The following is a 14,797-nucleotide window of genomic DNA, read 5'->3' as shown; positions in this document are numbered from 1 at the left end:
TCTGCATGTGGAAAAGCAGCACATCAGGATGCCGAGTTGAGGACATTAGGAAGGGTACAGCTAACTTATTATGAAGCTACAAAACAAAGTTGGAGAGTTCCCCCCCCCCCTTACACAGTGCTTGCAATGTTAGACAGGTCGTTCCTCTTTAGAGAAGCAGGGTCTGTTAATTAACCTCTAGTCATCATTTGTAGGGTGATTAACATAATTCCCAGTAGTACAAACACAGAATGTGAATTAATGATCATTTGCTGAATGCTGTCACTCTCACAACACACATACGTCCACTGCCTTCGCCTACTTCTCTCCAGCCAAGAGCAGCAGCAGCCCCACTTGGGCAAGGAAGCATTTCAGATTCCTGCAGACAAATGGGGAAGCCAAAGTGTCAGCAAAAGAAGCTAAGGTCAAGACTCAAAGCAACATGTGAAGACTACTCTGGAACATATTTCTGATTCAGCTGTAAAAGAAGCCGTGTAGTTTAAGAACTGTCTGGCAGCTCAAGGTTCAGATCCATAAGAGTTCAGCCTACTCTGAAAGTACTCAATGTTGGCGTGGAGAGGACATTCTCATAAAACAACTAAATTCACCATTTGGGAAGGGAAGGTCCCCCTCCCCAATATCACTCCAGCTTTTCTCACCACCTCTGCCCGTTTTACAACATAGGACCCAGCAGTGTTCCTCCTGGCCACCTACACTGCCAGTCAGCGCAGGCAACATTGAGCTAACTCAACAGAGAATACAGCAGCTTCACAGTATGTCAGGGCCACCTGCAGAGAAGCCTTCCCTTCCCTCCTGCTTAGGGGCTTTCCAGAGGTAGCTGGTGAGCTACTGTTGATAACATCATGCTGGACTAGATGGGACTTTGGCCGGATCCAGCTTAGCTTGTCTCATGTGCTTAAACTAGGAGAGTTAACTACCTAGTTTATAACTAGATCAGTTCTCAGACAGCCCAGGCATTCTTTCTCCTCTCATAGCCAGAAAATGCACTGCTGCCTCTCTTCCTGCCCTCACCAGAAAAGAACATTTTTTAGACAACCCTTTGTGCTAGACAAGAGCCAGCCAACACAATGCCCTCAACTCTAAACCAAACACACAACCCATTCCTCACACAGTTTATTTTCTGCCATTCTCTTCAGCTCAAGTGGACATTTTATCCACCAAGAATTCAGGGGGAGCAAGATTCTTCCACCTAGTTAACCTCAAACACGTCTCCTATTGTTCATGTGTATTCTGTTATATGCCCATTACAGAGCATTGATGGTTACTGGCTTGCTGTGCACAGCAAAGTATCAGTTTGCACTATTCAGTGGGTCAAGTTCTGAAGGAGACTCCTTCTGTCATATTATTCAATGCATTTGATTTTGTTTGAGCTAGTTGCCTCGTCCTGCATTTTCAGGAAATAAATCCCATTTGTTGTTTGCACACTGGGGCATACAGAATGAACCCCAAGGACCGAAACAAGGAGCGTCATTCTGCCAGGTCCAAAGTGTGACCTGAACTCAGCTCAAACATCTAAGGCAGGGGTGCTCACACTTTTTTGGCTTGAGAGCTACTTTGAAACCCAGCAAGGCCTGGAGATCTACCAGAGTTTTTTTTTACAATGTTCGCGCCATCATAACATATAACATTTATGTGTACAATGTATGTTGGTGTACCTTGAGCCCCACTGAGTATAACAGGACTTACTCCTGAGTAGACATGCCTAGGATTAGGCTGTGAGGCTGCAATCCTAGCCACACTTACCTGGGAGTAAGCCCCATTGAGTACAATGGGCCTTACTCCCGGTGTTTCCTCCCAGAGGCACCTGAAGGGGGGGGGGGGTTGGAACTCCACGATCTACTCATTTTGCCTCGTGATCTACCGGTAGATCGCGATCCACCTATTGAGCACCCCTGATCTAAGGAGACTATTCTGACAGGCCCCAGTATGATTGGAGAACAGCCATTTTACACCTCTCCTATAAGCAGCAAGGCACCTGGAAAAGACAGCATCCCTGCTGAAGTCCTAAAATGCTGCAAAGAGATCATAGTCACTGAGCTGCATGAAATCCTCTGTCTCTGCTGGAGAGAAGGTGGAGTACCTCAAGACATGAGGGATGCAAACATCATCACGCTGTACAAGAACAAAGGTGACAGGGGTGACTGCAACAACTACCGCGGCATCTCTCTCCTTAGCGTTGTAGGAAAGCTGTTTGCCCGAGTTGTACTAAAGAGGCTCCAGGTACTTGCAGAGAGCGTCTATCCAGAATCGCAGTGTGGATTCCGAGCCAACAGGTCCACCACTGATATGGTATTCTCCCTTAGACAACTGCAGGAGAAATGCAGGGAACAACGACAGCCACTCTTTATAGCCTTCATAGATCTCACAAAGGCTTTCGACCTGGTCAGCAGAGACGGCCTCTTCAAGATTCTCCCCAAGATTGGATGTCCACCCAGGCTCCTCAGCATCATCAGATCTTTCCACAAGGACATGAAGGGCACTGTTGTCTTCGATGGCTCCACATCAGACCCTTTTGACATCCAAAGCGGAGTGAAGCAGGGCTGTGTTCTTGCACCAACCTTGTTTGGGATTTTCTTCGCTGTCCTGCTGAAGCAGGCCTTTGGAACTGCAACAGAAGGCATCTATCTCCGGACCAGATCAGACGGAAAGCTCTTCAACCTCTCCAGACTGAGAGCAAAATCCAAAGTCCAGCTGAAATGTCTGCGTGACTTCCTCTTTGCCGACGATGCAGCTGTCACTACCCACTCTGCCAAAGATCTCCAGCAGCTCATGGATCGTTTTAGCAAGGCCTGCCAAGATTTTGGACTGACAATCAGCCTGAAGAAAACACAGGTCATGGTTCAGGATGTGGCCTCACCTCCCTGCATTACAATCTCTGAACATGAACTGGAGGTTGTCCATGACTTTGTGTACCTTGGCTCAACGATCTCCGACACACATTCTCTCGATACCGAGCTAAACAAGCGCATCGGTAAAGCAGCTACCACGTTTTCCAGACTCACAAAGAGAGTCTGGTCCAACAAGAAGCTGACGGAACATACCAAGATCCAGGTCTACAGAGCTTGCGTCCTGAGTACACTTCTGTACTGCAGCGAGTCATGGACTCTTCGCTCACAACAGGAGAGGAAACTGAGCGCTTTCCACATGCGCTGCCTCCGACGCATCCTCGGCATCACCTGGCAGGACAAAGTTCCAAACAACACAGTCCTGGAACGTGCTGGAATCCCTAGCATGTATTCACTGCTGAAACAGAGACGCCTGCGTTGGCTTGGTCATGTCGTGAGAATGGATGATGGCCGGATCCCAAAGGATCTCCTCTATGGAGAACTCGTGCAAGGAAAGCGCCCTACAGGTAGACCACAGCTGCGATACAAGGACATCTGCAAGAGGGATCTGAAGGCCTTAGGGATGGACCTCAACAAGTGGGAAACCCTGGCCTCTGAGCGGCCCGCTTGGAGGCAGGCTGTGCAGCATGGCCTTTCCCAGTTTGAAGAGACACTTTGCCAACAGTCTGAGGCTAAGAGGCAAAGAAGGAAGGCCCATAGCCAGGGAGACAGACCAGGGACAGACTGCACTTGCTCCCGGTGTGGAAGGGATTGTCACTCCCGGATTGGCCTTTTCAGCCACACTAGACGCTGTGCCAGAACCACCTTTCAGAGCGCGATACCATAGTCTTTCGAGACTGAAGGTTGCCAATACAATATAAGCAGCAAGACTGCCTTCAGTAGTAGCATATCCTTAATAGCCTAAGTATATTATATATCCAGCAGATTGGTTTATCCTTAAAGAAAATGCATATGGGTTCAAGAATCTAACCTCCTCCATTCTCTTGGGCATCTCATACAGAGTATATAATTTTCAGTCTGCAGATATACTGCGTACAGGCCTGAAAAAAGGCAGCTGCCATGTACCAAGTCAACCCATCTAATTCAGACCTTCCTAAACAGTAAACAGATCTCTAGGATTTCAGATGGAAAAGGTCCTTTCTCAGTCCTATCTGGATAACTTGCCAGGGCCTGAACCTGGGACTGCCTGCAGGCAAAGCAGGAGCTCTATCACAGTGCTACAGCTCTTTCCCATGTACCACCCACCTGGGATATGTCAGGATGGTCATCTCCAGGTGATTAAGCATATAATCATATAAACCCTTTTGTCAATGCAAAGGGACTTTTGTCAATGCAAAGGGATTGCACGAAGAACTTCCCAACAGTACGAACTGTTTGGCTATGAAAACAGCTTGCCTCAGAACGTGGTAGACCTTCCATTACTTTTAATTCTTAGTTTATTTACCTCAGAGCAACCTTATAAGGTGGGCGATGCTAGACCAGAGTTAAAGCAGCATTTGATCTCAGGTTTCTGACATGTCTTTGGTTCCATCTGACCTGGTAGCAGAATGAGGCAAAGAATGGACAGCTGGGACAAAATCTGTCTGCCCAATGGGGGAGTTTCTTACTTGCAGATAGCTCTGCTAAAGTGAGAGTGTTATCTAAAATGATACCCCTCCACACCTTCTGCTGCCCACTCTCCTGAATGGATAAGCCACATTGCTGTTCTCTTTTTATTGCCCATAATACCACTCCCATAGCCATAAGACAAAAAGCCCTATGAAATAAAATGGCTTTCAGACATTGCTTATAAATCAGAAAGAAGGGGGCCAGCCTAGGCAAACTGTTCTGAACATATGGAAGAGCCACCAGTTAAAATACCCAGATCCTGACTGTCACAGTCAAACTTCAGATAGGAGGGGATCCACAAGCAGGGCCTCTCTGGCAGATCTTAAAGACCAGGAAGCTTCAAACACAAGGAGATGGACCTCAAAAGAACCCAGTTATCTTTGACCCTTTAGTTCCACTGCACAGTACCAACCCAATCTCCCACCATCCGAACAGCCTTCCTCCCAGGTTAAACAGCCAAAACTGGATCAGGAACATGGCAGGGGGGGGGGGCTAAACCCCCCATCCACTCTGGTTGCAGAACATCCCTCCATTATCTAAATTGTAAAAGTCAAGCACTCCAGCCCCAATCACAAGCTTAATGCTACATGTAGCTTGTCTGCAGTTTGGGAGCAAGTCCTATCAAACTCAGTGGGACTTACAGTACTTCCAAGTAAACATGGAAAAGGACTGAGCTGGCAAAGACCTGGAGCATGCAGGCAGAATTCCTGGGACTCACCCTTCACATCAAACACAAATGAGACTGAAACAGTTGTTGGAGCAGAAACCAAGTTTTAAGGGGCATATCCTGGAGTAGTACTAGTGCTATAGTTTGTGGCTGCAAAGAGTCACAGAAAGCTGTGCTATCATGTGGTACCACTTTTAGGCATGTTTACGCAGAAGTAAGTCCCACCAAGTGAAATAGGATTTTCTCCTATTGATTGATTAATTAAAGTAGAGTGATTAATTGGATCAGGATGACTGGGGTTCGAATCCTCATCTAGCCATGAAACTCTGTGGGCGAGTTTGGCCCAGGCATTATCTCTCAGTCTAATGTACTTCACAGGGTTGTTGTGGGGAGGCTCCATGTACACTACTCTGAGCTTCCTGGACAAAGGGTGCCATACAGACATGAAAGATAAAAAGAAATCCAGATAATAATTGGAATAAATACACACACCCAGTCTATGGAGGGCTCAATGTAAAACAAAAGGAATGGGAGGTTTATTTCCTGCAAGAAAGAGCCACCCAATTACAGTCATTCAGATACCAAGAAACATCATCAGATTTGTTCAGTGGCAACCTCTGAAATGATTCTGGGCAAAACAAAGCAGTACTGTTGGCCAACAGTGCATTTTCCTATTTAAGAACACAGATATCCTTCAACCAAATAAAACTACAGGTCATTCACATTAACCACCAAAAAAGAAAAGCACAGCTGGACTGGACTGTAGCATTAAGGCCAGATTATTTACAGCGCATACTCAAGAACCAGAAGACCATGACTAGTGCCTGTTGAGCAAGCACAAGCCAAACAGAAGTCACTTTGCTTCTTCATAGTGTTCAGGACACCAGCACATTTACAGTACTGTCTTCTTGCTATGAACTGATTTTTTTCTCCAAAAACCACCATGTCAAACCCAACAGAACTAGGAACACTCGTCCTGAATTTTTGGACTATTGCACCTTTATATGCTGAGTTAGTTCCAGTGAGTCCAAGTGCTATTCCCCTCCTCCAACCTACAGTAGCTTGCCCAGGTCTTGCCCAGACCTGCACCTATTTCAGGTACCTGGGACCCTCTGTATGTAAACAGGCAGGTCTTGAAAATATATTTGAGAGTGGTCTGTTCCAAGTCAGACAAGGCAGGTCTGAAAAACTTAAATCCCATTCATTTGTGTTCCTTATGCTGAAATCCTGAACACACTTACCTGGGAGTAAGTCCCATTGAATTCAATGAGGTTTACTTTCAAGTAAACATACATAGGATTGGACTGCTCAGTCCCATAGAAATTATCTTAGAACACAACCCATTATTATTGAAATTAGACATAAAGAGAAATACACACCTGAAGTTGTTACTCACAAGTTAAGACTAGCAGCCTGATGCTAACTACATTTCTTGGGAACTGAGCCCTACTAATGTGGGTGGAATTTTACACACAGTTATTCAAGTAAGCATCAGGGAATTCAATAGGACTTAGGCTACAATCCTAGCAACATCTATATGGGAGTAAACTCCATTGACTATAATGGGACTTACTTCTGAGTAGACATGCACAGGATTTGGACTCTTAGGCTACAATCCAATCCACACTTTCTTGGAAGTAAGCCCCACGGACTATAATGGGACTCACTTTCTCAGCAGACATGCACAGGACTGGGTTCTTGGGTTACAATTCTGTCCACACTCTTCTGGGAAAAAGCCCCATTGACTACAAGGGGATTTAGTAGATATGGATAGGATTGGGCTCTTAGTTGGAGTCAACATGCCTAATCCAGGACCCAGTTGTTCTTACTGTAGGCTTCCAAGGTACTAGACATCTCTGAAGTCACCTTTCCAAGTCCCACCCAGGTCGATCAAGCATCACTACTCTCAAGTAAACATGCACAGAATTGCTATCCTGGGCAACGCTGGATAGGATCCTCAAATCTTCCAGCCCAATCCTATGCATGCTTACTCAGAAGTAAGCCTCACTGAATTCAATGAGATTTACTCCCATGTAAATAATCCCAATGTTGGCAACACAAAATGAGAATCTTGGCAGTAGCATAGCTAGAGGGAGAAAACACTAAGTTTTCCAGGCTCCTGAATGTGCCCTGCAAGTGGTGAATGCCTCCTTTTTGCTCCCCTTGCCTGGAATGCCTCTGAAGGTGCCTGCAAAACTTAGTGCTTTGCCCCCTCTACCTATGCCACTGGGTCTGGCAGCGCACTGGGCAAGGGTCTCCCTTGGAAGGCAGCCCAGCAAGCCCTCCACTCACCCACTCATCTTGTATTCACCTCTATTTTGCTCCCCTACCAGGAATGGCTCCAAAGGGGAGCCACTTGCACTGCATGTTCAGGTGCCTACAAAACTTAGTGCTTTGCCCCCCTCCAGCTATGCCAGTAGGTCCGGTGGCACACTACGCAAGGGTCACCCTTGAAGGGAGCCCCACTCACTCACTCATCTTGCATTAGCCTCTGTTTCGCTCCCCCCACCCAGAATGGCTCTGACATACACGACGTGTTCAGGCACCTGCAAAACTTAGTGCTTTGCCCCCCCCTAGCTACACCACCAGATCTTGCAGCACACTGGGCAAGGAAGGGAGCCCAGCGAGCCACCTACTCACCCCACATTCACATACGTTTTGCTCCCCCCTACTGAAATGGCTCTGAAGGGGAGCTCCCTTGCAGGGTGCGTTCAGGCACCTGCAAAACTTAGTGCTTTGCCCCCCCTGGCTACACCACCGGGTCTGGAAGCGCACTGGGCGAGGGTCGCCCTTGGAAGGCAACCCCCCACTCACCTGCCAGGAGCCGGAGGCGATCTCGCTGAAGCGCCCCAGGCCGCCGAAGGTGTAGCAGTCGTACACCTGCCGCAGGGTCTCCGAGCAGTGCCAGAGCAAGCCGAAGCTCACCTCGGCGCCCGCGTCCTCCGGCAGGGCGGCCAGCAGCAGGCGCCTCCCGCCGCGCTCCTTGACGATCCAGGCGGGCGAGAGGAAGCTGAAGCTGCAGACGGCCACCAGGCACGAGGACAGCAGCACCCAGAAGCAGCCCACGCCGCTGAACATCCTCGGCGGGGCAGGGGGCGACGCCAGCGGCGGGGCTGCTGCGGGGCGCTCCCGCGGCGCATCCACGCGGCCGCCAGGTGCGGGCTTCGGGCGCGCCAGCTTGGAGAGACTCCGCGGAGCTCAGCGGCAGCAGCCCGCCCCGCCGCCCGGGGAAGAGGCCAGCCGGCAGCCGGGCAGAGCCATGAGCGGGGCGAGCCGCCGGCCACACACGTGGCGAGCGAGCAGAGGCGAGCCGCCCACCCGCTCCGTGCGCACTCGCGGCAGGCGCGCCCTTGGAGAGCTTTGCGCACAGAAGCGGCGCGCGCTGCGCAGTGCCTGCCTGTCTCCAGCAGGTGGGCGCCTGCCTTCCTCCCCGCTGCTGCCTGTCCTCTCCTCGTCCCCGGTGGGCGTCTCCCTGCCTCCTGCCTCCCCATCACGTGGAGCCCCGCGTGGCGCACTGAGCGCCACCTGGAAGAACCCACCAGCCTGGTTCCCGCAGCAGTTGGCAGTCCTCTTTTCCCCCCACACCTGCCTTAGGCTGCTATCCTAGCCACACTTTCCTAGGAGTAAGCCCCATTGACTCTAATGGGGCTTACTTCTGAGTAGGCACGCCTAGGATTGGACTCTCAGGCTGCAGTCCTAGCCACACTTTCTTGGGAGTAAATGGCGTCTGTATGGGTAAGTCTTGCCTCACAAACCTTATAGAATTCTTTGAAAAGGTCAACAGGTATGTGGATGCGGGAGAACCCGTGGACATTATATATCTGGACTTTCAGAAGGCGTTTGACACTGTCTCTCACCAAAGGCTACTGAAAAAACTCCACAGTCAGGGAATTAGAGGACAGGTCCTCTCGTGGATTGAGAACTGGTTGGAGGCCAGGAAGCAGAGAGTGGGTGTCAATGGGCAATTTTCACAATGGAGAGAGGTGAAAAGCGGTGTGCCCCAAGGATCTGTCCTGGGACCGGTGCTTTTCAACCTCTTCATAAATGACCTGGAGACAGGGTTGAGCAGTGAAGTGGCTAAGTTTGCGGATGACACCAAACTTTTCCGAGTGGTGAACACCAGAAGTGATTGTGAGGAGCTCCAGAAGGATCTCTCCAGACTGGCAGAATGGGCAGCAAAATGGCAGATGCGCTTCAATGTCAGCAAGTGTAAAGTCATGCACATTGGGGCAAAAAATCAGAACTTTAGATATAGGCTGATGGGTTCTGAGCTGTCTGTGACAGATCAGGAGAGAGATCTTGGGGTGGTGGTGGACAGGTCGATGAAAGTGTCGACCCAATGTGCAGCGGCAGTGAAGAAGGCCAATTCTATGCTTGGGATCATTAGGAAGGGTATTGAGAACAGAACGGCTAGTATTATAATGCCGTTGTACAAATCTATGGTAAGGCCACACCTGGAGTATTGTGTCCAGTTCTGGTCGCCACATCTCAAAAAAGACATAGTGGTAATGGAAAAGGTGCAAAAGAGAGCGACTAAGATGATTACGGGGCTGGGGCACCTTCCCTATGAGGAAAGGCTACGGCATTTGGGCCTCTTCAGCCTAGAAAAGAGACGCCTGAGGGGGGACATGATTGAGACATACAAAATTACGCAGGGGATGGACAGAGTGGATAGGGAGATGCTCTTTACACTCTCACATAATACCAGAACCAGGGGACATCCACTAAAATTGAGTGTTGGGCGGGTTAGGACAGACAAAAGAAAATATTTCTTTACTCAGCGTGTGGTCAGTCTGTGGAACTCCTTGCCACAGGATGTGGTGCTGGCGTCTAGCCTAGACGCCTTTAAAAGGGGATTGGACGAGTTTCTGGAGGAAAAATCCATTATGGGGTACAAGCCATGATGTGTATGCGCAACCTCCTGATTTTAGAAATGGGTTATGTCAGAATGCCAGATGCAAGGAAGGGCACCAGGATGAGGTCTCTTGTTATCTGGTGTGCTCCCTGGGGCATTTGGAGGGCCGCTGTGAGATACAGGAAGCTGGACTAGATGGGCCTATGGCCTGATCCAGTGGGGCTGTTCTTATGTTCTTATGAGTAAGCCCCATTGACTCTAATGGGGCTCACTTTTGAATTGACATGCCTAAGATTGGGCTCTCAGGCTGCACTCCCATCCACTTTCCTGGGAGTAGTAAGCCCCACTGACTCTAATGGGGCTTTCTTCTAAGTAGACATGCCTAAGACTGGACTCTGAGGCTGCAATCCTACCCACACTTTCTTGAGAATAAGCCCCATTGACTATAATGCAGCTCACTTCTGAGTACACATGCCTAGGATTGGGCTCTCAGATGGCCCAGGCTCTTCACTCCCCAACCCTCTCCCCAAGGTTTCTGGGGAAGGAGCTTCTTTGCCAGCAAATGCCTCTGAACTTGTGACCCAGGAGGAGTCACCTTTTGACAATGAGCAGCCAAAGGCCAGTGTCTCTCCCATAAGCCTGTGGCCCCAGGGCTGTAAGTGGTGAATTTTTAAGTGCAGTAGCTCACCATGACACCCCCAGAGCCTGTGGCATAACTAGGGTGGAGCCTGAGGGGCACCTGTCCCAGGTGCTAAGCTGGGGGGGGGCACAATGTACAAGGCAGTCACTTCTGGGTTCTCCCCTGAGGAGGAGGTGCTGGCGGCTTTGCACCCTGAAAGGAGAAGGAAGGGGGGGGTGCAAAGCCTTCAACATCTCCTCCTTGGGGGAGAACCCAGAAGTGACATCACAATGTCATGTGACACTATGTCATCACTGTCCCAGGTGCTGGGGCTTCTAGTTACCTCTGTCAATACCCATGCCCCCTTATAACCAAGAATTAACAAACAACTTTCAAATGGCTTCATTGAGGTGTTCTACTGCCACTTGTTATTCCTTTGAATCTTGTTTGTTTTTAAACAGAAACACTGGATTGGGCATTTATGTTTAGAGATAAAGTTTGCGTGAACTAATTGTTCCTTATTTTACCCTTGAAACATGCAATCAATTATGTCATGGCCCCTTTAGAATAGATACACAAGGTGTCCTCATTGATTCTGGATCTGGAATCACCCCTGCAACCTCCTGGTTCCATAGGTACGATATCAGGCTGCAATTAAAGGCCAGAATAATAGAGCCAGAATATGTTAGCACCCCAAACAGTTCAAGCATCCTTACCTAGAAGAGAGGTCTGATTGAACTCAGTGGGAGTTACTTATGACTAAAAGGGCATAGAAACAAGCTGTGTGTGAAACCCCACTGGGCTGCAAAAATAGTTTTGAGACTTTTCCAAAGCAGGTCGCCTGGCGCCCCCTGGTGCTTTATAGAGGAGCTGCCAGGGAAGCTAAAACTGCATCAAGGCAAAACAGATATCTCAGCTAATATGTATACGTAGTGTATCCCCTGATATATTAGAAAACAGGGGAATCAGAACCCTCAGGTGTGAAACATTTTGCATATAAAAGTTTACATATAAAACAGAAAATCTGTAATTACAATAACTCCAAACTACAGAGATGTTACGTGACATAGAAGTAGACAACCACGCTTGCAAAACAGAATAGAAAATGCAACATTAGAGGAATGCATGTGCTTCTGTTCTGCCAAATATCCCAACTCCCTTCTAATGCCCACTTTTTGGCTAATTAACACCCTCCTTTTCCAGGAACAACAGTTGCAGTGTGCAACAGAATGAACACAGAACTCCTTATCTATAGCAAATAACAAGAATTTATTGCTACAAACACAGACACTCCCTGCAAGTCCTCTTGTCCAGAGGCTTTCCCTCCCCAAAACTCCACTTAACTCCGTGGGTGAAGGTCTGATGCCTCCAGTCCAAGTCCAATCCGGTCTCCAAAGCACAGTCCAGTCTTCCCAGTCCAATCTTCTGCAGTAGAGTTCCTCCTCTCCAGTAGTGTTCTCTCCAGCAGAGTGTCTCCTCCAGCAGGGTCCTGGCAGTCCTCTCTTCTGTGACCTCCAGCAGAATTCTGGCAGTCCCCTTCTCCAGTGTGGGTCCGTCTGGGTTGCCCTCTGGGTCAGCATCCCGCTTCTGGGTCAGGGTCCTCCCTCTGGTCAGCGTCCTGGTTCTGGGTCAGGATAGTTCTGTCTCCTCCCAAAGCTGCCTTTTATCCTTGGATGTCTCATGATCCAAATGCAGCTCAGCTGTGAGCTACCTCATTAGCTCCAAATTAGGCTCAGGTGAGCCATCCCTTCAGTCCATGAGTCCACGGCCATTCAAAGTCTCATCAAGGTCAAATGAAGCTCAGTTGTCCATCAGAGTCCCATTGGCCTTGATTGATTACAGCTGTGGAGCCAGCCCTGCCCTTCCCAGAGCTGTCAACCAGCTGTCAAAACATGGAATCGCTGTCAACACCACATCATCCACCTGATGACCTTCTGATCTTCCATTACAGCATCCCAGTTTGTGAAATGGGTCAAGCTTTTGTGCCTGTCCCAAGTGAACATTTTCAGGAACTCAAGTATTTGCAAGCAGTTCATTCAGACACTCATGAAGGCTCAGAAGTGTTGGCATTGAGGAGAAACCAGATACTACTCGTATATAGTGGTATGTGATTTCTGAGACTAATTTGTGAAGAGGAAACTGTAAAATGCCATGCCATCTCACTGAAGACATGTAGTTTCTGAATAGTTTCTGAAGACACTGAAGACATCTTCAGAAACTGTTATATAAAGTAAAACTGCCCTCTCCTATCAGCAAACTTTTAAATTCTAACATGATGAGACCTACGTAAAGTATGATTTCCCTGAGCTCCACTTACTATTTGAGCAAATACTTCAGATACTAGGACAGCTACAACTGATTTTAAAGTGCCTTTTATATGTGGCCTTTGTAAAGAGATCAGCAGTTGAGGGCCCAGTCCAATCCAGCACTGATGCAGCTGTGCCAATTGGGTGTGCGCTGCATCCAGCGAGGGGGAGGGGGGACAGTCACGGAGGCCTCCTCAGTGTAATGCAGTGGTATTCAAACTGGGGTGTCACGACACCCCAGCCTGTGGGTCCTGGCCTCTGCCCCCTTAACGGGTGGGAGCAGCCAGGAGACGGGGGAAGGCAGCAGCGCAATCCACAGGATCGCGCTGCTCAGGGGGGCTGCAGGGGCTTGGGTTCACTTGCCCAAGCCTCCTGCAGCCTCCCAGGGGTGCGGGGAGCCCTGCGCAACCTTCGGCAGGGCACCCCAGGTCAGGAAAAGTGAAAGCGGAGCGATCGCGCCCCGCTCTGCAAAACCGGAAGCAGAGCACGATCACTTCACTTTCCCTTCTGACGGGGCTGCAGGGACAGGGGTGCACCCTCCAGTTCCTGCAGCAGCTGTCCCTGTGTGTGGGGAGCCCTGTGCAAGTGCCTGCAGGGCTCCCCAGGTCAGGGAAAGGGAGAGTGGGGCGATTGCACTCCACTTCCGCTTTTGCAGATGCAGAGCAGATCACTCCACTCTCCCTTTCCTTGACCTGGGGCGCCCTGCAGATGCTCACGCAGGGCTCCCCGCACACAGGGAAGTCTGCTTCAGGGACTGGTGAGTGCATCCCAGTCCCTGAAGCCCCCTGAGTGATGCGATCCTGTGGATTGCGCTGCTGCCTTCCCCCGTCTCCTGGCTGCCCCCGCACCCCCGCAAAGACTTACTGTGGCTTTCAAACTCCCGGAGAGTTTGAAAACCACAGGTGTAATGGAATGTTTGTTCCCTTACCTCTAGGCTGCATTGCGGCTGCATTGATGCTCGAAAGTTGGATAGGATTGGATGCTGAGTCCCTTTTACTTCTATCAGGGGCAGGCAAAAAGAAACCCTGGCACAACAGATATTAAGAATTCTTGACAGTTTCAAATCAAATGCAATCACCTTTGGAGGGGCAAGGGCAACTGGTAGGTTGCTACATATATGCCTTTGGAAGCAAGGCCCACTGTTGGGATAATTCTCAGTAGGATCACAACCCATAACCCGCTCCCCCCTCCCCAAAAAAGTTTTTTGGGTTGACTGGGATTGGCACAGAAGCCACACAATCTCAATTTGATTTGATTCCTGGCTGCATGGAGAACTCTGCCCTGAGAATTAGCAGGTCAGCAAACAATACATTCTATGTGCAGAATACAGAGGAAATTGCACCCCAATCCAATGCAAACTTAAAACCAACAGTCTTCAGATACCAGGAAGAAATTCTTAACAACAATCAAACTGATTGCTAAGGGAAGTGGTGGGTTCTCCTTAGCTGAGGTTTTCAAGGAGAGCCTCGACAGTCACCTTTTGGGAGTTGCTCTAGAGAGGATTTTCCTGCTTCTAAGCAGGGGGCTGCACTAGATGGCCTTGAAGACTCTTTCCAATTCTAGGATTCTGTTTGCACACTTAATAATCTCCTTAGGAGCCAGAGTGACCAGAAGTCCTCTTTTTTAGCCTCATGTCCTGGAAAAGAACTTAAATGTCCTCTTTTCCCCATGAGTGGGCCCCTGCAGGCAGTGCATAGTCTTCTTGTAATTAATAAATTATGTGTAATGAATAATTATAGGTAATACTGTTTTAAATTTAATAATAAGTATAATAGTGTTTAAATTAACTGCATGAAATCAATATACGAGTGTTTTTAGCTTTTATTTTGTCATGCCCTACATTTTTTTGGATGTCCTACATTTTGGGGTGCCGGGTCCTCTTTTGGGATTATGACA

General features: G+C 49.0%; 1 protein-coding gene across 1 annotated transcript in view; it reads right to left on the bottom strand.

Annotated features, from left to right (window-relative positions):
* Positions 1-8,199, bottom strand: part of LHFPL7 (LHFPL tetraspan subfamily member 7) — a 110,977-nt gene extending 102,778 nt beyond the window's left edge. Inside the window, exon 1 of the mRNA XM_066636438.1 lies at positions 7,936-8,199. Within this exon, the coding sequence (XP_066492535.1) occupies positions 7,936-8,199 (264 nt within the window). The remainder of the gene's footprint in view (positions 1-7,935) is intronic.
* Between the last annotated feature and the right edge of the window lie 6,598 nt (positions 8,200-14,797).

Source organism: Tiliqua scincoides, chromosome 8, assembly GCF_035046505.1.
Source record: "Tiliqua scincoides isolate rTilSci1 chromosome 8, rTilSci1.hap2, whole genome shotgun sequence".
In the NCBI taxonomy this organism is placed as follows: Eukaryota; Metazoa; Chordata; class Lepidosauria; order Squamata; family Scincidae; genus Tiliqua; species Tiliqua scincoides.
This window is presented reverse-complemented; position numbering and strand designations above follow the sequence as displayed.